At 42.7% G+C, this 24,912-nt stretch overlaps 1 protein-coding gene across 12 annotated transcripts in view; it reads right to left on the bottom strand.

The window, feature by feature from the left end:
• Positions 1 to 5,410: 5,410 nt before the first annotated feature.
• rnf220a (ring finger protein 220a) overlaps positions 5,411 to 24,912 on the bottom strand; it is a 156,215-nt gene continuing 136,713 nt past the window's right edge. For 8 of the 12 annotated variants that reach the window (XM_037083623.1, XM_037083629.1, XM_037083625.1 and 5 more), the window contains 8 exons: positions 24,179 to 24,371; positions 24,004 to 24,059; positions 23,620 to 23,731; positions 15,039 to 15,150; positions 11,759 to 11,953; positions 11,471 to 11,541; positions 11,255 to 11,329; positions 5,411 to 7,220 (listed from right to left, as the gene is read on the bottom strand). In XM_037083623.1, the coding sequence (XP_036939518.1) occupies positions 7,166 to 7,220; positions 11,255 to 11,329; positions 11,471 to 11,541; positions 11,759 to 11,953; positions 15,039 to 15,150; positions 23,620 to 23,731; positions 24,004 to 24,059; positions 24,179 to 24,371 (869 nt within the window). In that variant the 3' untranslated portion in view covers positions 5,411 to 7,165. The remainder of the gene's footprint in view (positions 7,221 to 11,254; positions 11,330 to 11,470; positions 11,542 to 11,758; positions 11,954 to 15,038; positions 15,151 to 23,619; positions 23,732 to 24,003; positions 24,060 to 24,178; positions 24,372 to 24,912) is intronic. The other 4 variants (XM_037083631.1, XM_037083633.1, XM_037083634.1 and 1 more) reach the window with 1 other exon arrangement.

The raw sequence follows: 24,912 nt of genomic DNA, 5'->3' as shown, positions 1-24,912 counted from the left end.
ACACACACACACACACACACAGTGCATACTCATGTTCCACACACCCCTGTTACTCCTTTTGAGCATTATCTCACGTTGTCATCTCCCCCTTTCAAGATATGGGGATCCTGTGGCAAGACCCCAAGAACCCCCCCATCCCCCCACATCCCAAACACACACACACACGTGTGCGCACACACACACACACACACACAAACACACAGAGGGCCAGTGTTCTCCCCTGGGGGCCTTGCCAAGATGAAAGGAGGAGTGGTGAAGGGGACAGAAGGAGATGAAACAGATGAGATGACCTCGCTCCTCGTCTTTTCTCTCTGATCGCTCTGTTCTTTTCACGTGTTGGATTCAAGTAATCCTGCTCGGGCTTACTGCTACTTTTAAGGCAAACGCATTAATCATTCATAACGCCACTGTTTCATTTGTGTTTTGACAATTTGCCTCAAAAACGCTAATGTCTTTATTCATATTCAGTGGGGTAAAAATATGTGTGTCCTGCACTTTTTATTTTGTCTTCTCAGTCAGAGCTTCTCTCTCCTGCTGCACCTGTTACAGGTTTGCAACAGAGTACCAAATGGGCTAATGTGATTTCTAAATTGTGCTTTCGGTAATCCAACACGTTTTACCATTCTGTTAAATATAAGCTATTAAAAAAAGGAAAACATATACATCTAAAATATAAACTTAAATGTTAGAGGATCTTTAAAGACTTGTGTGAACGGTTTGTTATCGAACACTGCCACCCTGTGGAATTCTGATGCCACTGCAGTAAGACAGGTTCATTTACATACTGCAGACATGAACACACTGAGCGACTTCAAGTTATTACTGGACTATATTACTTTACCAAAATAAGTATATAAAACAATAATATATATAACAGGTTCACTGTATATAGTTTAGTGTCTTCTTCTTCTTTAAACAAATGTTATTGCAGTTCACAGGTAACAAAACCATTCTCCTAGAAATTCTGTCACATATCTCCTAAATATTCACTTTCGGTATGATTATTAATTTTTACATTTGTTGGTGGCAAACAGCGTTTCTTAGAGCGGTTTTCTGCTTTTGTTCCAGTTCCAAAAAGCTCTGTTCACATTTTCAATAATTCTGCAATGTAACCTTTTTGTAAACGTTGTTTTTTTCTGATCAACTGACTCATGAAGGAGAGTGTGAAAAGGACACAATAACCATGGGAACTCAGCTTGTGGTTTGGGTGGAGCTCACTGATGAGCTAAATGGCCCTAATGACTCTGGAGCAGCCTTCAGGGGGTTCTTCTGTCAACTCCGTCAATTTCCTCCCTCTTTCTGCAGGCGCCTCTCGGATAGATTTTCCTGGTTACCTCTGGCACCCAACATGGAGCCACACACACACACACACACACACACCCGCATACTGTCTACTTAAACTGGCCAGTATTGTTGTCTTCATCCACCCAGAGTAAGTCAGCAGTTGAATCAATACGCAGTTTGTGTCAAACTGTGTGTGTGTACTTGTGAGTGTGTATTCATCAGTGTACGCCTGTGCATTGTAAATGTATGGATGTCTGTGGGAGGTGCAGGAAGGAGGGAGGGGCAAGTAGTGTACAGTCATATTGATCAGCCTGTGTGTGTGTGTGTGTGTGTGTGTGTGTGTGTGTGTGTGTGTGTGTGTGTGTGTGTGTGTTTCTCAAAGCCAATATGACCACACCATTCTGTGTATATCTACACTGTCTGACCTCCAAAAGACAGTTTAATGGATCAAAACAGACAAAAAGCATCAGACTGTACCAGCTTGCCTAAAATGTATCACATTCAGTTCATAAATCTCTACCTCTATAGTTTTTTGGAGTCTATTAACATTACAGCATTATGACTGGTGACCCTGTAACATCATTCCTGCCCTTTGATTATTTTTTTAGTTGGCCAACTGGCCCTATCACTAATAATGTCTGTTGTAAAGCACAGAAATACTTTTATTTAAATAAAAGTTTTTTACCCAGACTGTCCAGGCAAGGGGGTATTTATGAGAATCAAAATGACAGCATACTGTTAAACTCTGTTAACGTCATTTTCCCCCATTGCACCTAAATATATGTAACGATTATTTTTCAAAATAAATCAGGCAAAAAAAAAAAAAAAAAAAAAAAAGGCAGATAAAATGATTTAAAAAGCTCACTGTTTTAACACACTTGAATTCCAAACACTATAGGCCAGTAACACTTGGAATGTAAATGTTGGCTCCAAAACTAGCTGGACTGACTGCTGCACATGGTTCACACAACGCTGCTGATTTAATTTGTTTAAAGCCCCATGAGCAGGGTTACACTTTAAGCAAGAAGAGCATGTTTGAGCCACAGTCCTGTTGAAAATCCACCTGTGTTTTTCTTTAAATCTCCACTAGGAGTCACTAGAGGGCAAATCTTTTTTTTTTTAAATAGTACAGGTGTGTGTTTGGTGGACCAACTTTGGTAAGGACATTGTGTGCAAAGGGTTCATTAGTACCTGCTACTGCCACAGCTCCTACACAGCTAATCTGATGTTAATGTAAACCCTCAGTGATCAATACACATAGTGACATGTACCTAACTCTGAGCGAGTGCTCATATGGAAGCCCAGCATTAATGTTAAATAATGTTTTTATCTATCACGATTCTCTGAGGTCAGTCGGTGCTCATCACTGATCCCCTCTGACAGATGATAACTAACTGCCCCCAGCTTCACCAAAGGATTAAAGGAAGGAGCATTATTTGGAGGGTTTAAGCATGCCTTATTAATTTTCTTCCCTGAAAGGCTCCATCCAGCTGACACTCTCTCAATAACTGGTCTGCAAGTGGGTCCACAACACAAGGAAGTCCTTGCAGGGTGTTCTTGTATCCCAGAACTGTTCACCTGCACCCGCACTTTCAACACGGCCCTCTCAGGAAAGCTAACAACTGACAACATGCTCCAGCCCTGCTGGAAGAAACAGCACCAAAATACAACATATGCTGGCTTTGCTGGTGACCAGTCACACTATAAAGCAGAAAAAAATTAAATAAATAAATAAAAAATTTGCATGAAAATATATTTATGCCAAAATAATCACTCACAACATGCTAGCTGCCAGAAACCGGCTAACGAAATGCTAAGCTAACTAGCATGCTGCCTGAGCCACCAGTCTTCCTCACGCTACCTCATTTGAACATGCAGCAAAGCACATACCTCTGTCAATATCACCTATCAGCTAAGCTAACTAGCTAGACTGAAGCAGAAATTCAGCATTCATTGGCATTTTCATTTGCTCACGTAACATTCAAAATGCAACAATGCATAAATTACTCCGGCTATTACTTATTAGACAGTACTGTATATTCATATACACTCAGAAACACCCGACACAACTCCTGAACATTTCTACAAGGCTCCTGCTGTGGTCGACTACCCTCTACTTTATTAGCATCTGACAGCACTTACAGGAGCGCTTACTGGGCAGAGCTGGGTCTAATAAGGCCTCACCTTCATCTGGGTAAGTACAGGCAAACACTGCTTTTGTTTAAGGCTTGGACACAGATCTGAGCTCCGAACACAGGAGAGCGAGATCATGTTGTAATTCCTGCCAATTAATCTTACTGGTGGCTGCTAAATGAGCTCTGATGTTTGCCAGGGTCGGTTTCTACAACACTGTTTAACAAGAGAATGCAGGCACACTATCACACACGCGCGCGCACACCTCTCCCCGAGCGTGCTGACACCATCTGGTAATCTGCTGATATCTGCCTGATAGCACCAGTTGGATTGTGTGGAGTTTTACTGACATAGTAAATCTTTTGTCAAAGTCCTCTAGATGGTGATGCTGCACTCTAGATGTGCCTCATAACCAGAGAAATGCAAGTGGCTCAGATCCCTACAAACCACTTGAATGATTACTAACCTTGCGTTACTACTTCTAGGGAACTGGTTTCATAGTGTGATAACATGAGAATGTTTGTCTGTGTAGTTTGTCAGGTTTCGTCTAGCATCCCTTTTCCCAGACTTAATAGTACAAGATTTAAACCACCTCTTAATCTTTGGTCCCAGAAAACACCAGGGAGGAGAATCTAGGCACATGAACGACACTAAGAGAAGGTTTGATGTGTTTGATCATCATCACATGACAGTTATCAATCTTAGCCAGGTTAAGATTTTTATTACTAAGAGGTGGAGGCGCTCATGCCACTTTTATCCACAGGGGCCGCCAGGTCATCAACGACGAAAGTCAGCTTTAAACAGTCTAAATGCATTTAAAATGGAAATAGAGTGAGACTAGAAACAGGGTGTGGTATGTGTCACCTGAAAATCATAACGCAATGCAAGCCTGGACTGAAAGCTGACCCCCCTCTGTCCAACAACCACGGCTGACCAGTTTAATGAAGCTCTAGCTGAACATGTCCGTATGTATTTGCATATTTATTATTTGTTCTACCTATTTATGTCTCTTCTCTCTGTGGAATAGGTACAGCGGTACACTTTCCTCTACAGATACTAGAAATGCTACAATTAGCCAGCATTTGTCATCTCAACCATGCTTGGTGGGGACGCGTTCATGCCAGATGGGCCTGTGTGATGTCACTTACATTATAGCGTATTCATGTGGACCTTGTTTCTGTCCTAACGTGGCAGGAATGTGACGCGAGCCATTGTGGTTTTGGGGTCGGCGAACCCAGAATGCTGCCTTGCCATCGGAAACAGTCGGGCGTTAAACAAGATTCACCTCCCGCTGTGGTTTCCTCCCTTCAATAAAACTTTATTAGCATCTGACAACACTTGTGTTAATGACTCACTCTGACGATGATCTAACACATATACATGTGGTTATTTTGCAGGCTTTAGCATGGCAGCGTCTTCTAGAAGTCTAGAGTGCCTGAGCAGCGGTAAGAACAAATATCTCCAAAGAGACATAACCATCACATAACTACAAGAATGCTGCATTTGTAATTCATGTGTTACACTTGTTTTCGTATTATTTTATAAAGTTTAGCACCAAACTTAGCAGTTTAGCACCTTAACTTGGCAATAGTTTAATTATATAACCACATAACTTTGTATTCTTGTGTTAAGTTTCTGGTACCGCAAGACACTGATACTGATTCTGTGTTGTCCCCAGTCACACCTCCTTGTTTTCTTGAAAAATAAGATTGTGTTCCCCTTAAGATGACGACAGAACAGTTGCAACAATATAATTCAAATACTTGATGTAGTGACAGAGACCCTCTTCGTGCCATTTGTATTGTTTGAGACAGGTTGGAATCAAGGGACGGGGGCATTATTATCCGTATTTCCTATGCAGTATTTCACTTCCCAGAATGTACAACCGCATCACAACTAAATCAGCTAAAACAAAAAAAAGGGCCAGGAGCTTATAAAGAGAGAAAATAGAGATTCATCTTTACCTCCCAGGTTGTGTGAACGAGACCACGCGTGCTATTTGAGAAGTTTTATTTTTTCCTTTTTTTCAGCATTTCTTACAACAATACAGACGTCACAGAATACATAGTTTTACAAACACAAAGCACACCACCACCTTGGTTGCTGCTGCTGCTGCTTCTGCCGTAAAGAGAAGGGGGGGGTGGGAGGGAAATGCTGCAGGTTTTGGAGGTTGCCATTTTCAGTCTTGGCCATCCTTCCTTTCCAGAGATTTCCTTCATCCATCAGAAGAAAACCTGCCCTTCTGGGTTGCCACATCGGGACCTTTTTGCAGCATTAGCATAATGATGGAACAATGGAAAAAGCTTTCTTTTGAGACATGTAGGGGTAAAACAAAACGTTTTCTAGACTATGATCTGAGCGTGATGTTACTCTGAATGCGAGGAAGCAGATATGGAGGTTAAAAGAAGAGGCTCAGTTGGACATTGTTGCAACTAAACAGCACTTCCATCATTCTGCTTGTTTGCAGTGTAGGAATCTCACCATTCGAGAAAACTGAAATAATAACTTTCCTTGCTTTTTTTTTCCAGGGTACTCTGCAGAAAAATTACACCACCTAAATCTTGACCATCTAGTCTTGTGTACTTTATTATTACTTAAATTTTTTATTCCTGTACAGTCAAATAAAACTTCAACAGATCTCCGAATGATCTTTTTTTAAAAATACAGAAGGCTTATTTAAGTTCAGCCATTTTTTTCCCCAAACATCATTCCCAAACCCTTCCAACTAAAAACAGGACTTTTGATATTATATACTTCTGTGTGTGTCTGCTGATGATGTGTGTGCATGTGTGTGTACATGTAAGTGTGTGTGAACTCTATGTCATTTACACCCAACATTGTAAACATACATAGAACTATATTACATGTGCTTGCACTGCATCTTGGAAGGGGAGAAATTTTGGTTTACTTCACTAGAACACCACAAAAGAGGGAAGACGGGGGAGGGAAGGGCTGGCGAGAGGAAGAAGAGGTGGTGGAGGAAGAAGAGGAGGAGGAGGAGGAGGAGGAGTATCAAACTCCTTTTCAAGGTTGTGAGGTTATTCTCAGTTTGGTTGAAAGCTCAGTTTTAGTGGACAGGCCCTTTTTTAATTCTCATAAGCAACAGGGGCGTTAAGATAAGAGTTTTCTCTCTGGAATAGGGGAGGAAAAAAAAAACAAACAAACAAACAAGAAGAAGCTTTTTGTCCAGTCTTCAGGGTAGAGCCTGTTGTCCAGCACCACTGAAATGTCAAAGAAGAGCTAGAGGAGAAAAAAAGTAGTCTTTATATTCTGTATTAAGAAGTTCCTTTCAGCTCCAGCTGCATGAAGCTGCTAGGTCTCAGCAGGGCTAAGCTGGGTGTTGGGGGTCTCCACGGACACCCCGTGTTACATATACAGGAAGTCATGTCAGTGAGGCAGAGGAAAACAAGCCTGGTGACCAGTGGGATAGTCGGTCTCTGTGTCTTCATTTTTTTTTTTTTTCGTGGGTGGCTGGGCAGCTAGGCAGAGAGTCAGTGAGTGCTCTCTCAGTCATTCAGTTTTTATCCAGTTTTAACCTCCTCAAAGAGCCAGTGGAGTCTGAAAGACAGCCGTCTTGTCTCTGTGCGCTCTGGGAGGGTCTGGAGCTGCCGTCCCGGACCACGAGAGGGGGGGGAAACAACGGATGATCAACAGGGAGGGCGATGAAATCCAAGATGAGGAGAAATGGTCTGGTAGGACGAAGAGGCGAGTGGGGAGGGTGTGTGTGCTCTTTACAAGTAGACACGCCTCAGGTCTCCAGGTGAGGTGATGGTGTTGCACTGCGGGCACAGCTTCTTGTTCCCCTGTGATGGATGGAGAGACAGAGGTTAGCTTTATAGCTAGGAAGATGAGGCTAGAGGTTAAGGTTAGAATAAGATCAAAAGTCAGATCATTTTAATTCATCAAACCAAACCCAACATTTGTTGGTTCCAGCTTCTCAAAGATGAGAATATTTTGCTTTTGTCTGTTTTGCATCATATGAGTGTTCTCATCTCTTCGACTTTGAAAATATCTTCAGCCTGACTTCAATGAATTAATAGGATCATTTTTCAGGCACTGCTAATGAATTTCACTATTCACACATGGCTACATTTAGGAACATTTGTATCTTACGCCTTTTCTTACATGTCATAGCAACGCTGGATAAACAAGGCATAGCAGTCCAGTAGATGGCGGGAATGCAACGTTTACGGATGCCAACCACCGTATAACTCAACATAAGAAGTAGATGGGGCCAGGCTGAATATTTGTACAGGGCAGCCGACATCTCTAGTTATCTTCATGAGTGTTGGCGGATGAGCTTGTTTTTGCAATGCATTTAATATTCAAACAAGTGAGCGAAGCAAATAATGTTTTTTGTGACATTCAAATTTGCCATTAATGGAGTCATGTGATCATGTCATTCATCAGATCCACGAACCCAATATGTGCTTTTCCCTACAACTTTACTGTTTTCATTCCAAACACAGCTTGCTGGCATTTTCCCTGAAATGTTACAACACTTTGAGGTGGGAAGTTGGCGGTAAGGATTCCCCTGAATATCGATCCCTGCTGCCAATCACACCTGACCCCATGCACTCCATGTGTGGCTGCATGTGTCTTTACCAGTGCTTGACAGGTGGGTTGGAACTCTATCCATACCTTAAAACTGATCTGTGCTACACCTGAATGCTTGCGGAATACTTATGGTGCATATGTATGTGTAGCCGCCACAGATCTGGTACAATAAACCCAACTTTGTCTTGTAACTCCGTCCTCCTCCCTCTGTAAATGTAAACCCGCCTCACATAGTCACCCTTCAGCCTTCTTTTATTCTCTTCCTCTGCACTGCTTTGATAGTGTGCCATCTGCAGTAAAGCAGCTGGTGATAATATGCAACGCAGGGCTGACAGCGTAACAGCGTTCGGACTGGGTGGTCTACTGCACTGCTGTCCTCCACCATTCTTATGTTGGGTGGTAACTGCTGGCTGCAGGCATGTTACCACCAACAGATTTCACTGTGCTGTTTCTGCATTGGTCACAGATGTATGAATAGATTATAGATTATCTAAATAAGTGAAGTGGAACATCTGGAGTTAACTAGGAGAGGAAGCAATTAATGTTTTTATGTTATATTAGCTTACATCTATGGCGATGGAAGCACTGCTTATAAGTACCATAACAAAGCTTCCGTGACATTTTGCTCCTCTTCTTGTGATTTATTATCATTCTACATATCATACCCCCCTGAAAAGTGACCTGCAAGACATATTTGGGGGAAAAATGACCACCACCCATCACTACAGTATGTCTTTGGTATGTGAGGAAGTTCATCAGTCCACTGTGATGTGTGCAAAAGGTGTGTAAAACACTGTGTGTGAGACATCTTACACAGGTCCAACAGAATGCAGAGATCTCATAACTGGAGGACCTGCACCTCTGTAAATATAGGCCAATACAAGTGTACAGGTTCGTCTGACCCCCACAGATTAATAGGCTCCTTTTCCTGCAAGTCACTGAATAAACTCTTTGGAGTGAGCGCAAAGACTGAGGTGGTCTGTAGGTCGAACACACACACTCAAAACCACTGACGTGGTGCAGGGCTCTGACATATCTCACACCCTCCTGCTAAGAGGATTTGTGGCTCCAGACGACTCCAAACAGTTTCGAGAGAAAAAGAAGATGAAGAAGGAAAGTGTGGAGAGGAAAAAAGGGAAAAGAATGTACTTGAAAGAGGGAGAATGTGTAGAAAAGTCTGGGGTGGTTTTAAAATTGATGTGCTCGGGTTTCTTCAGTAGCACTGGGCAATGGTTTACAACAAAACTAATGCTGATACAATACAGGACCTTTTACACTGTTCTTTAAGAAAAGGACTTTTTTCATTTAATTTTTTTTTTTAAATATGTAAAATCTACACAACAGAAGGTGCTGAGGTACATAACCCACCCTGTTTTCTGTGTCAATTATCAACATGCAATTCCGTCAGGGTTCCCTAATGGTAAAATCTCATGCAACTTTCTATAAACAATTCACCCATATACTGTTATTGTCCCCCAGCATCTTACAATTAATGCATGTATGCTAGCAAGTACTGATGATCAGTCTGCTTTTGATTTCAGTGTGACTGGAAACCATGTGAATGTGTTATTGATTGGTCTACTCCTATATTCCTGCAAATACTCATCTGTGAGACAAGATATTCCTGAAGAATTTATAAAAACCTGCGAACCGTCCCTGACTAGACTCTGTGACACTCAATGATACAAGACAACTATATATGTGCATCTCTTACACTGTGTGAGGGAGCCTTCCTCCTGTTTGTTTGCCCGCCTGTGAACGCTGTGTGCTCTTGTTTGGTGTGGGCGGTAAGTGTGTGTGGGTGTGTGCCCGTCACGCTGCGCTCCAGCTGCCTCGCTCATTAAAGCTGTGAGGGGCTGGGCTGACGTTAACTAGATTCCCAGGCATTTACTTTGATCAGCTAGGCACTCCCATTTTTATAGCTGCCTCCAGGCTATGAGTTTAATGCTCCATACATTAGACCGGTGAGGGCAGCATTGCGTGCGTGTGCACACACACAGTACAGAGGTAGGGTAAATGGCAGACGGAAACAAGGGGCTTCATTCAAGAATGTTGTCTAATTGTGTCTTAAACAATGAATGAAGGCAAAAGATAAATCCCTACAAGTTATATGTAAAACATGCTGTTTGTACCCACATGAAGATCCTCATGAATCAGTACTGATCTTATATTGGAGTTTAAAGATCTTTAAGACTTCACGTAGACAAACAAGAGTTATGTTTACATTCAATGTGTCTAAAAAAAACATTTTTTTTTAAATACTTGAATCCCTTCCTCTCATTACATCCATTGTTTAAATGCTTGTAGTTCACTTCGCTGCCTTTGTTGCTGCATTTCTACGCTTCTTTACAGCCACTGTAGTGACACTAGTGCTCAAAAACCCAGCAGGGTACGTTAAATCTGAAAAATGCTCAACATAAAAAGCATGCAACGATTCTTAAAGCTAACATAATTTGGTGTATTAGCGTTAAAACTCAATATAGTGTTGAAGCTGATAAGAATTCAGCCTCTTTGTAGGAGACACACAGATTTTCACGATCCTTGGGTCATTAAATTCTGCCCCTCTCTGTGCGACTGGACTGTAATTATGCTGAGTGTTTTTACAATTGCATGTATGATATCAAAGGGAGCTAATGGTGGGGAACTGCTTGTTAGTAACTGTTGATGTGTTTCACAACTGACAAATGATGGTGTTTAACATAAAAAGCACATAGGAGAGAAGGACAAGGCTTAAGAGAGAAAAGGAAAGAGGGAAGACAGTGAAGTGAGTAAAATAAAGAACAAAAAACAAAAAAGGAGAAAACTGAGACACCAAAGAGGCAATATGGAGACCGTTCATCTCCCGGCAGCAGAAACACTGCGCTCCATTTACCACATTAGCACCAGCTAATTACACACTACTGAATATATTAGACTAACTAATAACCAACAAACCCACTGTGTGTGTGTGTGTGTGTGAGAAGACTGGAGGCACTATGTAGAACTCATTGGAAGTTCGAGTTCACCACTTTATTCCAACATTTTAACAAGCCTTTTGGGGACCATTCCATCTAAGCTTTTCCCCACTGAGAAATGGAAGTGTTTGCATTGCCATGATTCTGTGTGTGTGTGTAACAGGTCATTTGGGGAATATTCCATTTTAGTTCCTCCCTACAGGGCACGGCCACAGAGAGAAACGCGCTGACTATGAAACGCGGCTCAAATAACTGCATGTCATAAGGAGGTGCCCGGGAGCATAGAGCAGTGTGTGTGTGCGGCAAGTGTGTGAGTTTATGCGTACCAGAGTCCTGAGCCAGCATTCTTCACAATGGACGTGCCAGCACTGGATGGAGGTGAGTGGCATCGTGTAGGAGTCCTACAAACACAGAGAGAGAGAGAGAGAGAGAGAGACAGAGATAGAAAGATGAAATAACACCGAAATCAAGAGGACAGACACATATCAAAACAACCAAAACAACACTTTACATTCCCTGACCGACAGCATCAGACCACTAACCATGGAACGACACAGCCAACAGCCACAGAACCACTGAGCAAGGCAGCTTGGGGGGCAACTGAACCGGCAACCTGCACACACACACAAACGCGCACAGACACGATATTGGGCAGGCAACGAGCACAGACGGAGGGAAGCAGGCAGAGAGGGAGGAGAGGATGAGGGAGAAAGCCATGGATGAACCCAATCTGATGGACACTCTTTTCTTTTCCTCTCGAAAAGAACGGAGCGATGAGGGAGGAAGGGAGGGGGGAGGAAGAGGAGCGGAGGAGGGAGGGAGTGCCTTACCCTCCGTAGGGGCTGTGGGAGGAGCCTCTTTATGCCGCTGCCGTAACCACCAATCACAAGGCCCCTGTACAGGCAGTACAGGCCGAGGGGGAGGGACTTAGGCTGCCTCTCTCCGACCTCATTGGCCAGTGGCCGGGGCCCTGGCCACGCCCCTAGGCTCTTGATCTCCGCGCCTGACTGGATAGCAGGCTTCCTCTGCGGAAGGGAGGGGTGGGGGTGGGGGAGGAGGAGAGGGGGCGAAAGGTGGCAGCTAATCATAGAGGCGGGCTAGTACTGATCGCGCACACACCAACACCACAGCGCAACAAACACGCGCATGGCCAAACACACATACCCACGCATACACAAGTGAGCGCATACAGCCTGGACAACCAATGAACACACTGCTGTGAGGAAACGCTTGAGAAATCTCCATCTTCACACTGACTTTGTTTTTTTATCAAATTATAACAAACTGCTGATTACTTGTTCAGGCTATCAATCTTTAGACTTACTTTCCTCACACACAACACCAGACATGTAGAGTGCTTTACGCTGCATTTTAAATGGCACAGTGAATATTGTTCCTTTAAATGTATTTTGCTATCATCAAAGCGTAGCTCTGGATTTTTACGACATCTCATTGGGTATGTGAGGACCTATTTATTCATCTTTGAAAAAGTTCAGTTAATTAAGTTTTTGGTTAAAAACAAATGTCTTCATTATCTTCTGACATTGGGAACAACAGAATGCTCTAAGCTGGGGATGTGCGGTTAGGGGTCTCACTGGTACCGGTTTCATTCTGGGTCACACTGTCAACTTAGACCCGTTAAGAGCATTTCAACCCAGCTGGAACCAAAATACAGCAGGTTTTCCTTGACCTAAAGTGTGAACTGAAGTGGGTGCATCATGTTCTACAGGTCCTGGTTGATGATGCATCCTTATAATGGTTCCGGCTCATAACTGGCGGAAATGAGGGTTGGTTCTCCGGATGACACCAAGGTTCTACTCATACATGTAAGAACCAGAACTACTTTGGTGGAAAAAAAGATGATGCTGATATGCTAATGGCCATAAATTCATGCAACTAACAATTACTTTCACTCAATGAATCTGCTGATGAGTCGTTTGGCGCGTCAAAGAAGTCAGGAAATATTCACATTTAAGCTGAAACAAAAAGTTTTTAATTTTTTCCTCAAAACATTGTTCAAATCTATTTCTTCATTATTCAAATAGTTGCTGATCAACGATGTCCTTTAAAGCAGGGCTCTTACTTTATGATAAAAGCACGTGCAGAACTATCACTTTCCAGAAATGTGAACAAACCAAAGTTAAATTGCTGCAATGACCAGTAGATGGAGGTAGAAATCCACTGACAAGGGCAAACCACAGCAACCAGCTCGCAGAGGGACCAGGAGAAGATAAAGGCCAACCTGAGCCAACTTGGCTGCAGCTGGAGAGCACTTGTTTTCTACTTACGTACAACTACCTGAGCACTGGAAGCTTTGATCCATGCACTGTTTAAGCAAGTGAGTCATAACTCTGGAAGCTGCAGTGGAAATCTCCAGCTCCTCTAAAGTGCTCCTGATTGCTGACTAGTTAGAGAAAACTCATGACTTTCACATCAGACACACAGTGACAGGGAGGGAGCACAGTGACGTGTTTAAGACAGAGACGGATTAGATATGAAGAGTGTGTGTGTGTGTGTGTGTGTGTGTGTAGTATTGTACACATATTTGTGCTCCTCTGTATGCCAGAAAAAGAGAGTGTGTGCGTGTCCACAAGATGAGCGACAGTGACAGATGAGTGGAGAAGAGCCGAGTGTCCATGGGGTAGTGAGTGATCGATCGCTGTGCCTTGCCCTCCGTGTCACCTCGGGCACCTAGCGACCTTTAGGAAGCGCAGGCGTCGGTAATTACAAGCTTTTCTCAAACACACACACACACACACACACACACACACACACACACACACACACAGGATGCCGACGCTGCACTGTCCACAAGCTTGAGGGATGACAGGATGGGTGCTTGGCACCAAGTGGGGGGGACACACACTGATGGGTGGTGGAGATGAAGTCGAATCTTAAGCATCTGAAGAACATGAATATTGACAATGTCTTTCATTCTGTCTGACACTATAACAGATGCACATGTGACTTATATTATTGATCGGGGAGTCCAATCAATTACCTACATATGCTGAATAAAGCTCAGAACCATTCCTGCATTTTCCAGTGCCACACTAAGGTCTTTTGAACTAGGTTTAATCACACATGCTGCCTCGTCATAAATATATATATCATTTATCTGAATGTATCCTGTCAGTTGTTCGGCACTTCTCATATGAAACACCTGGATTCAAATCTGATGGTAAAACAAAATGACTTTACCACTGGAGTCTCTTATCCAACAGCACACATTCAGTTGCAAAGCCATGCAAGAGCAAAAACCACCAGAACACAGCACCAGCACTCACACGCTACTCAGACTCCAATAAACTGACGGGAATGAGATGCATACAGTTCCTACATGCAAACTTCCAAAGGACATCCAGCACACACCACGATATGCCTAATATTCTGAATATGCTGTCTATCTGTGACACATTATATACACTGACTGAGGCCCTGCTCAGGGGCTGAATCTGTAAAAGAGGGGAGGATCCTTCAAAAAAGAAAAAATGTAAGGACTAGGCTGACCTTGTCCCTCCTCCCCAATGACATATTCTGAGTCTGTTGTAGCAACGTGATAAAAAAAAAAAAAACCTTATCTCCAGGCAGTTCCTTTCAACTGGAAATCAAATGTATACATCGGTTGAAAATATGGACAATTCCAAGTCCAATATTTAAGTTGTGATGTTTCAACGATGTGTACATGAACCAACAGCTCCGCAGCTCCACTCATATCCGGCTTAAGATTGTAAAAAGTATCATTACTTTGATACTTTTTTGATACCATGCGTATTAAAAATCTGATATCTGCATTCAGTCCAAGGCTGCACACTGTTACAAATGTGTTCAGAGAGCTTTGCTGTTGCAATGCCTGTGTGTACCTGGTTAGACATTTGCTAGATTGAAGCTGAAGCTCCAACAAAGCAAAGACCAACATCCCCAGGGTTTATGGAAAATTGACTACTACCACAAACTCTAGGCACCACCTGTCAATCTTCTAAAACATGGCCTCTCTTCTACTGCACGAAGTTTTACCAATGCTTGACTGAATGCCCTCTGATGACTACCACACTGCTCCCATTAACATTTCTTGTGCAGAGAACCAGAGAACGTAAATGTGATACTCACCATGCAGATGAGACACTTGTATCGATCTCCTCTCAGTATTTGCCTCTCCAGCTCTCTGATTCGAGCCTTCAGAGCCTCCATGGTGGTAGCCGTGGATTCCTCCTCTGTTACCCTGAGAAGAGGAACGGGAATAGATGGAAGGAGTTAGTTTTTACATTGGAGGACATATCGACGGACATGAGACAGTGTGTAAAATTCCACACCAGAAACCACTGACAGCAAGTCAGCGATGTCAAATAAAACATAAAACAGTGTCGAAACAACTTCATCGCAAAGGATTTATGGTGTTTTTTGAAAAAATATTTTTGTAAACTGACACGGAAACCTCAGGCAATTGGCTTAATCTCTTCTTCTTTGTGCTGAGCCTAACAACCAAGCAATCTTCTGTTTCAGACTTTTTGGTAGTTTCACCTTAACACTATCAGTCTTGACCTATAGACAGGTTTCCTTCACAGCCATCTGATTTTTGGTGTCTTATTCCACCCATCCTTTACTCTGACTCTACCCCTCTTTTCATCCCTTGATTTCACCTGCTTTGACTTCAGGCAAAGTGTCTTTCAAACATCTTATGTTCACCTTTCAATTCCCTGCATCTCCTGTCTTTCTCAGTCACAAATTACCCTTCTATCCTCTTGGTCCTTATTTCATCCCTCCTTCATTCTCTCCACTCTCCTCCCCATCTCCCTACCTCTAAGCAGCCCTTGATTAATGTGTAGCATGATAACAGAAAATGTGCATTTAACACTGTCCAACAGCATATGAAGCAGCCATAACTAAATCAATACAGCCGACGCACAGACCACAACGCTGCTGCCGCTGATGATTTGGCGCAGCGAGACGAGGCCGCACGAGCCAGCCAGTGTTTATTATGGCCATCCACTCATTCTCTGGCAAGATGCGATGGCAGTGTGTGTGTGTGTGTGTGTGTGTGTGTGTGTGTGTGTTTATGGTGATGTGGTCATTTTGCAGCCTGATAGCTACCTGATCTATGGTATTGATCTGGAAGGGGAAGGACAAGTGGAGAGAGGGCAGGGAGGGTGCGAGCAGAAAAGAACGATAAGTGGCTGTGCTTGTGTGTGTGTGTGTGTGTGTGTGTGTGTGTGTGTGTGTGTGTGTGTGTGTGTGTGTGTGTGTGTGTGTGTGTATGTGGCCTAGGATATGGCTTCATTTGCTGCATCCTCAAACACAGTGGCTGCAGGGAAAAGACAATGAGGATGGACTTTCTCAATTTCCCATCAAGAGATGGCTTTCTTGTGCATCCATTTTTACTGTATGCCATTTGAGTAGTTTCAGGTCTTATGCCCTATCGTCAAACAAGCTCATTAAAATAAATTGAACATTTAAACTAAATTGAAGACTAAATTAAAATTAAACATTCCGGGTGTACGTGGCCATCGCCAGACATCTTCAAATACACTGTGAAGCTTAGCAGAGAGTTCTTATGTTTGCTGGTTGGTCTAACAAATCAAGCAATAAGATATGATGAACGATTGGGCATTTAAAATGCAAAAATTAATAGTCACATATAATAATAATAATTTGATTTTTAAATATATTCTGGTTGGTCGAGTCTTTCTTCTGGCACTGTCCAGTACAATAGTGGATCGCACAATTTGTCAGGTATCTCTCTTAAAAGCAAGGAATCTGTGTGTGTGTGTGTGTGTATGTGTATGTGTGTGTCTGTTCCTCCAATATCTCTGTGGATCAGGATCAGACTGACCTAAGAGTTTCAACATGGCTGCTGCTTGGTTCAAGGGTGTGCGACGTCGGATTTGTTTGGACTACAATGATACCCTTAATAAATTGTTTCAGAAATGCTTTACAAATTCACTGCAGAGCTCAAACCCACGACATACCTTAAGAAACAAGCAGATTTATACCTGCAGCGGCGCGAGCTGGACCAGGATTTTGCCGGCGGTCCGGTCCCGTTCTAGTCTGTGCATCTAAACTGACTGTTGTGGATTAATGAGACTAAACAAGTCCAGACCGAATCTGTTCGGGTCTGAGGAGATCCGTAGACGCGCAGACAACAAAGTGGAATCGGAATCTGTGGATGTTCGTGTGTAACTAGCTGCTAGCTCAACCCTACTGCCCACCTCCCGAGTCGACGGACGCACCGGCAGGTCCAAAACCGGACCGGGGTAAATAACGTGCGCATTTTCGTCACGTTTGCTTTGTGTCTGGTGCAGGAGGCAGATCAATGACAGGTAACGACGGTCAGTGTAGAGACAGCGATATTGAGAGTTGAGAGATTTGTGACATTTAGCGTGTTTGGAGTGTGTAGTTAGTGTGTTATGTAGTGTGTTTAGTTTGTAGTGCAGTTGTTTTTTTGTTTAATGAGTCAAAACAATGAGAAGACTGCTGAATGTGGAGTAGGCAGTGCAGCAGTTACATATAACTAATAAAAAATGTTACTTTTTTGGTGATTTTAGGTCCATTGTAAAAAAAAAAAAAATAAAATAACTGTACAGTCACACATGAGGTTTCACATTAAGGTGAAATATAGTGGCAAAATCAAAAATTATAAAGTTATAAAAAAAATGGTAAGATATTGTAAGGATTCTAACAGAGATACATACCAGATGTCAGGCTCAGCTACAGAGCAGCATGACTGATGCTGGTTGGGACTTGTCTTGCAGAAGAATATTTAAGCATGCTGACTGTTTTTATATGGACTTAAAGTCCTCTGTTTGAAGGACAGCCACTCCTGACACTGAACCATTCTGCCACCACAGATGTAGCTGTAGATCTGCTTCCTTGATAAGGTCTCTGGGAGAAGTCGACCTGCTCTAGCTCCTCCCTGTAACCCCATCACCGCCCCATGTCTATAAAGACCTAGTTGGGACTCTGAGACTGACTCGCCACTCCATGCCCTATAAACTTCTTTACCCTCTCCTCTTATTAGTTCTGAGCTTGTAAAAAGCCATTTAGCCTTGATTAGCTTGTTAGCTTATAAAGTGTCAGTAGACTCTGGGCCGGACCTAACTGGACGGGGGGGTGTCCCTCAAACAATGCTGTCTCTTTCTTTTAACAGCTTCAATAAAGCCCTCTGTCGCTCAGTCAAGCAAGAAACTCTGCCAAGGGGCTCTTCTTCTCTTGCCTGAAGTAAACAAAGATGGTAGAAGAGTTTTATTTAAAAAAAAGATTCTCCTTTTCCTCAGCATCGTTTGTCTCTCCTGTCTCCTCTCTGCTATCCTTTCTATCTCTACAATGAATATTCATTTAGTGTGGCTGATTTATAGAAAACCACAGTTAAAATGATGTTTAATTCCCCAATGCTATATAAAAAAAGGCATATTAATCTATCTTTATGCGGCTGTAGCCATCTAAACAGGTTGATAGGGAGGTGGAGGGGGGAGTAAGAGGGGGTGGTGGAGGTGCAGAGATTTAATGGAGGTAAAAAGGAGAACAGGATGATTTCACAGTATAGAGGAAAGGGGAAGACAACTCTCTGGGGCTAAATTTGACACACAAAGAGATAAACAGCCCCTCAACCAGCAAGAAGCACAAGTGAAAATCCTTGAATTTAAGGCCTTTATGCTATTTGTGTGTGTCACCGATTTAAGCTGGCTCAGGGGTTTTCAACCTTTACAGTCTTGGAGCCAAAATGCAAAAATTGATGTCACTCTGGGATACAGGCTTAGCAAACATGTCATGTAGTCTTACAGAAACAAGCTTACAGTTCAATCTGGGTTTCGACCTAAAATGTAAGGGTTTCCTGGGCTGGGAAATACATAAGTGCAGCTTGCTTCTCCTCAGTGAAGCAGTAAGTTTTCATCAACATGGCACCCAGTGGGAAATTCATGTATTTATGCTGTTTTATAACATGTATAGGAAACACAGATTTGATCCTCATTGGCTGCTTAAGCTGGCTAAGACAGCAGTAACACTACAGATTTAAATGGAGACCTAATCACGGCCTCATAGCTCAACAGGATGAGCAGCATATACAGAATGAAATGTGGATTAAACATCTGTCTGAGACAGTTAAATATTTTTACATATACACTGTGTTTTTACAAACTACAGTATTAGAGGACAACACTACCTAGATAACAAGCACATTTTTAACATGAAAATAATTTTAGAGCAAATGGGAAACTTTTACTCCTAAAATTGACGTGATCCACTAAGCAGGATGGTTTCCCTTCAGATGACTCAAACAGTGGGGTTTTCTTTCTCTAACAAATGATCTTTGGATTATTTAGGCTGGCTTTGAGAGAGCTCACAAACCAGATAGTGGTCAGAAGTTTGATTTTGACTGTTTTGTCAAGTTATCTTTAGAAATAAGGTTAATTAGAAACAGCTATTTACATATGACCTGCCATCTACAACACTGGATTTGTAAATTCGATCAGCACAAATGACGTCTGAAATTGAGAATTTTGCTACCTGGATGTTTTGTACATCTCTGCTAATAAAACAAGAGCAAGGACTCCAGATATTAACTGGTATGTACTGCACATCTGTTTGCTCTGTGTTTGTGCACGGCTGTGTGTGTTCTAGAGTGTTTGTGAGCACGGTGGGACGACGCTCTGGCTCGGTAGGTTTTAAGTGAAGCTGTGGCCTTGATCTGAAGGCCTGGCATCATAAAGTCTGAGGAACCAACACTGAAATACAACTTCCATTCACACAACACGCTCTTATTCCAACTTAGTTACTGCTCCACAGGGCTTTTTCAATGCAGTGTATTTGTGGGGTGTGTGTGTGTGTGCGTGTGTGAGAAAGAAAGTGAAATTGCACTGCATTTCCATCTCTAGTCATCCCGATGGCGACAAGCAAGTAAGAAAGCCTGACAGAGACAGATAGATAGCTATGCCTCCCCTCTATTTAGCGCTCTGTCCCCAATGTGTGTGGGGCTATTTCTCATTTCATTAGTGCGTGTGTGTCTGTGTGTAGCTGAAGACCTCCACCATCCATCTCAATCAGCCCTGTGTCTTAATCTACTGTCTACCTACATTTTGGCCCCACTCAGCTCCTCTCTCAACACGAGCGCACAAAAAGGATACAATTACGTCAGAATTAATTCTAAAAACTACTTTGCCACTAAATTCTCACACACCTTGTATCCACCAGGTAGGGAAATAAATCTCACACACGCATGTGCTGTAAAAACAGCAGCGGTAAATCTCTTTAGAGCATCATTCTCCGCTGCACCCTGTTAACTGAGGCCTTAACTACACTGACACACCATGATAAAACATTTAAGTCACTATTGATTTCCCCTACCTCAGACAGATGTGTGTGTGTATGTGTGTGTGTGTGTAGGTCTCAGATGGCAAAAGGGAGGGGAGGGCAGTGTTTTGTAAGTGCCTGAGAAAAATTGAGACAGAGGACAGAGTAGAAAAGAGAAATGGAAAGGAGAAAGAAGGGAGAAATAGAGAGAAATGTGGCTTAGCGATGACAATAAAGCGAAGAACCAGAGAGGAAAAGGCAGAGAGAGAGCAGTGTGTGTGTGTGCGTGTGTGTGTGTGTGTGCAGAGGGGGGTGGAGGGTAGAAATCTAGCTTCATCACTTCCAAATTGAGGACAGATTCAATTATTTGCAGAAACCACATGGAAATCTCTCCGCATTGTTCCAGCTGGAGCACCAAATTTGGCAGCAATCGCATTGGCGGCATTGGAGGGGCCATTTATCTTGGAGGGGAAAGAGCGTCTCAGGCGTTGTACGTGTATGTGTGTGTATGTGTGAGCTCATTTATCTTGCAGGGGAATGAGCAGGGGAACGAGGACGCCCTGGGAGGCGACCAGATCATTACCCATCTGGGATCAGAGACAGAGAGAGGGAGAGATTTCACTAACACTGCCCTGTGCAGAGTCCCACACACTGGCTCACACACATGCATGCATGTGTACAATGTATCAATGTAACGAAAGGAGACAAATCTCATTTTCATTTGGGGACGGAGGGGCACAGAAGCTCCACAAATACGTGTATTTATAGCGAGCTGGAGAAGAGTGAGGCAGGGAATTGTTCCAGCCAGATGACTGCTGCTTCCACTGCAATCATTCAGCATCTTGTTGGCTCCCTTTAAATGGATACTTAGATTAAGGCATGTTCTGCTCCAGGTGCTCACTAAGACCGCAGCTAGAACATCATGTTGCCACATACAGCTACATGTTGGCCATAACAAAGTCGTAAGATCACATTTTGTTCAGAAATTCTGAGAAGCTAAGGTAGCTCTCATCAATGAGCTTAAGGCTGGAGAGGTGATTCCCACAAAGTGAAATCTTAGGCATTTAATTCATTTCAGGAAATGATTCCCTTACCAAACATTCAACTGATGTAATGTATGGTCGGTCGCAAGGAAATCAAGAACTCTGGGTACAGCAGCAGCTGACTGTGGAAGTACGGGGTCAATCTACAGTTTTAACAATAATGTGAAAGGCTGAAATGCATGGCGGAATGTGGCCTTTACTGTTGTGGTCACTTGATTGCAGGACATCCCTCCTTCCTGAAATGCCCCACAACTGAAGGTGTTTAAAGTCCCACCACAGTAGCCATCTTTGGACCGTCTTTACTCTACTTAGTGTATGTTCCAGTCTGTGTTTTCTATTCATTTCACTTTACACTGATTTTAACTGTGCTTTATAAATCAGGAGACTTTAGACCTGGGCTGAACAGATTTCAGTTTTCCCTCTCCAAATATCAATTCCAAAGTCTTATCTTATATGCTGGTACCAAGTACTGATTTGATACCTGCTCTATTTTTCTCAAATCTAAAATACAAGGAAGGGACTGCTATGGCACCAAAAACTCAGCACCTTGACTAAATTTATGGGGTTGATGCTTAAGGAAAGGCAGAACATTTTCAGAACCAAATTGCGGATCAGTCACTTATAGCTGATACCACATATCTGCTTAATTAGGTTCCTATCAGCGCTGACATTGAACAGGTGAATCAGATGAGATCAGACCTGCCTAAGTCCCTTTCTCACATACACACACAAAATAAAACAAGGACAATGAGACCACAGACAACAATTTATCGTAAGCATCCCCTCGCTCAGAAAACACACACACACACACACACACACACACACTACTCTTGCCTTGTAGTGCTACTTCTGATCAATACCCTTCAAGCTGCTCTGCTTATTCACAAGTTATCCCCTGTGCTGATATCTAATATGGGGAGCACACACACTGAGTGCCGATTGATTCATTTAAATGAAGCATTTATCGCGTGCAGCCTTCCCAGAGGTGACGGGGAAATGGTTGCAAAGCACCTGCAAAGTTATAAACATTCATACAATCACAAACTTAAAGAAGTAAAAAGTAAGATTTTTTTTGTAAATATGCATTTTAAACCATCTTTAATAAAATTATGTTGCCAATTTACTGCTTTGCAAGCCAAAGTAGCACTGACGGTTGTTTATAGAAGGAAAAACAATGCTTTTAACATTCCAATCATTTCCACTTGAACATTTCCCCTTAGGAAATGACTGAAGAGGAAAAGGTTAAGAAACGCGAGATGAGAGTAGAGATTTTTAGGGGGTATTCTAAAAGGCACTTCAGGTGGACAAAAGAAATCACTTTAAAAAATAGGGGCTGGGATGGAAGGCAACAAGCAGACTGACCCCAGCTATGTGTGTGTGTGTGTGAGTGTGCATGCATCTGTAATCGCATGGGGCAAAAGGACGGGAGAATATGCCAGACATGCAGAAGCAACCAATCAACCAAATCCCCCTTTCTCTTTGCTCGCTTGCCCACTGACGTTTCTCTCTCACTCTCGCAATGAGCTGACCTCTATTACCTATGCAGGGGACAGGGTGAGTGTGTGTGTGTGTGTGTGTGTGTAAGAGAGAGAAAGAGATTGTTTACTTGTGGCAGAATATGGATGAGGAGATGGAAATGAGGGAATTACAGAGCAGTGGCCTTTCACACACAGGTTGTTCTAATGGATAGGGCAGTGTGTCTGCTTGAAGTGTGTGTGTGAGTGTGTTGTGTGTGTGTATTTGTTTGAAACACAGCTAGGTGAGGGGAGTTCTTTTGTACATGCCAATTCAGCCCTCAGCTGCAGTCGTATTCATGCTGATATGACATAATTTTAAGAACATTTTGGAGTATATCTGCTAAAACAATGTGTCAAATCATCAGTCATGAGGCTCCCAATTGCATTTTGTCAGTTGTTTATAGAGTAACACAGAGTAACTTACAGGCAGGCTTTTAACTGAGTCATATCTGTACTGCAGTGTAAACTAACATTTGCATGTTTTCACACTACTGCCTTGACAGAGGTGTGTGTCTGGCACCAGCTAGTATCCACATTAATGATTCCAAGGCAGCTCTGTGCTCCGAGAGAACAAGTCAGCAGCAAAAATCAACACCTGGAGAGACCCCACCTGACTCACACAAGCACACGCACACTTAAAAAAAGGATCCACACAAAATGCATCATTTATGGCCCTCTGCAAGTCGACTCTCCCACGTAAGAAAATTCATCAGAGAGTCAGAGAAGCAGTGTGATCTGTCTGACGCTGCAATGGGAAACGAGACAGTCACTTTCTGTCTCACCTTTTACAACTTGGTAATGACATGTTTGTGCAAGTGTGGGTCCGTGTATATATGGGTAACCTACTTTTCGATCTCGCTGTTTTTACAGGTGCGTGGGACGCAGGAGGAAGAACAGGATGATGAAGGAGTGCTGGGGTCTGTCTTGCTGCTTTCTCCATTGCTCGTTGAAGGCATCTCTGTAGACAGACAACACGGTTAATGCTGGATGGTGACTGCAATAAGCATCGACTGATTCAAGAAACATAAGACAACATGAGGAGATTCAGTAAAACAAATTTACTTTTTTGCAAATCATCTTTTTGGGCTTAAATATCAAGCAATGACTAAACAAGTTAACTAGTTTGGATATTTTGCATTCTATACTTATTATTGTTATATCTTATGTATATTTGATGCAGTGGTGTCCTTTCTCTGTCCAAGCATGAAAACTGTTTTTGCCCCTTCTTACCGTCGTTGGCCCATTTAGAGAATTCAGGCGTTATTCTGTTTGAAGGCATCCCACCGCTGCAAACAGAGACACAAACATTAGTATGACCAGAGCCTGAAGGGTCCATTACATTTTTCTTACACTAGTTTAGTTAGTACTCTGCTAGTTAGACAGTTTGTTAGTTGAGTCTTCATACTTGAGCACGGCTCCCCGTAACGCCTCTCTCTCCCTGGCTTCTCCTTGGTCCTCTCCAGCTCCAGAGCAGGGGATTATATCAGCCTCGGTGTACTGGGCCTTGCCGTACTCCAACGTGTCGTCTCCGTCCACATCTAGGTCAGCGTCGCTATCTGCCGCGCTCTCCTTGATGCTACACGTGGCAAAACCTGTTCCTGTGAAAACCAGAAATTGGATTTTCAGCACAACTTTCATTTACAATGCAATAAGTCAATAGGAGTAAATAAAAATTGGAGTTTTATATGTAAAGAATTAGCACTGCTCATTGGTCAGTGATTTGGTTTGTTCATCAAGTAAACCAAACTCCAGAATTGACTCAATATGATCATGAACATATTTAAGCCAAACTGTACAATATATGAATTTTGTCTATTTTATGTTTTTCCTTTCCCTGTCTGCCTGGATTTGTCATAGTAAAAACCATCATTTAAAATAAAAAAAACACTTAATCAAACTAAACATAACCCTGCAGAAGACATCATTAAGACCCATTCTAACTGTTTTTGAGGCCCTAAATTTCAATGTGAAACTTTATTTTTCCCTGAACAATTAAGGGCTTGCAGATGGAGGTAGACGAGCCAAAGAAATGGTCATAGAGAAGGAGGTGAAGAGAGCGACAGCATGTGGACATTATGCTGAACTGATGAAGAATGACGCCTCACCCATCAATCTTTGAGGGTGAGAGAGAAAGAGAAA

The sequence above is a fragment of the Acanthopagrus latus genome, chromosome 21 (genome assembly GCF_904848185.1).
Source record: "Acanthopagrus latus isolate v.2019 chromosome 21, fAcaLat1.1, whole genome shotgun sequence".
NCBI classification, from domain to species: Eukaryota; Metazoa; Chordata; class Actinopteri; order Spariformes; family Sparidae; genus Acanthopagrus; species Acanthopagrus latus.
This window is presented reverse-complemented; position numbering and strand designations above follow the sequence as displayed.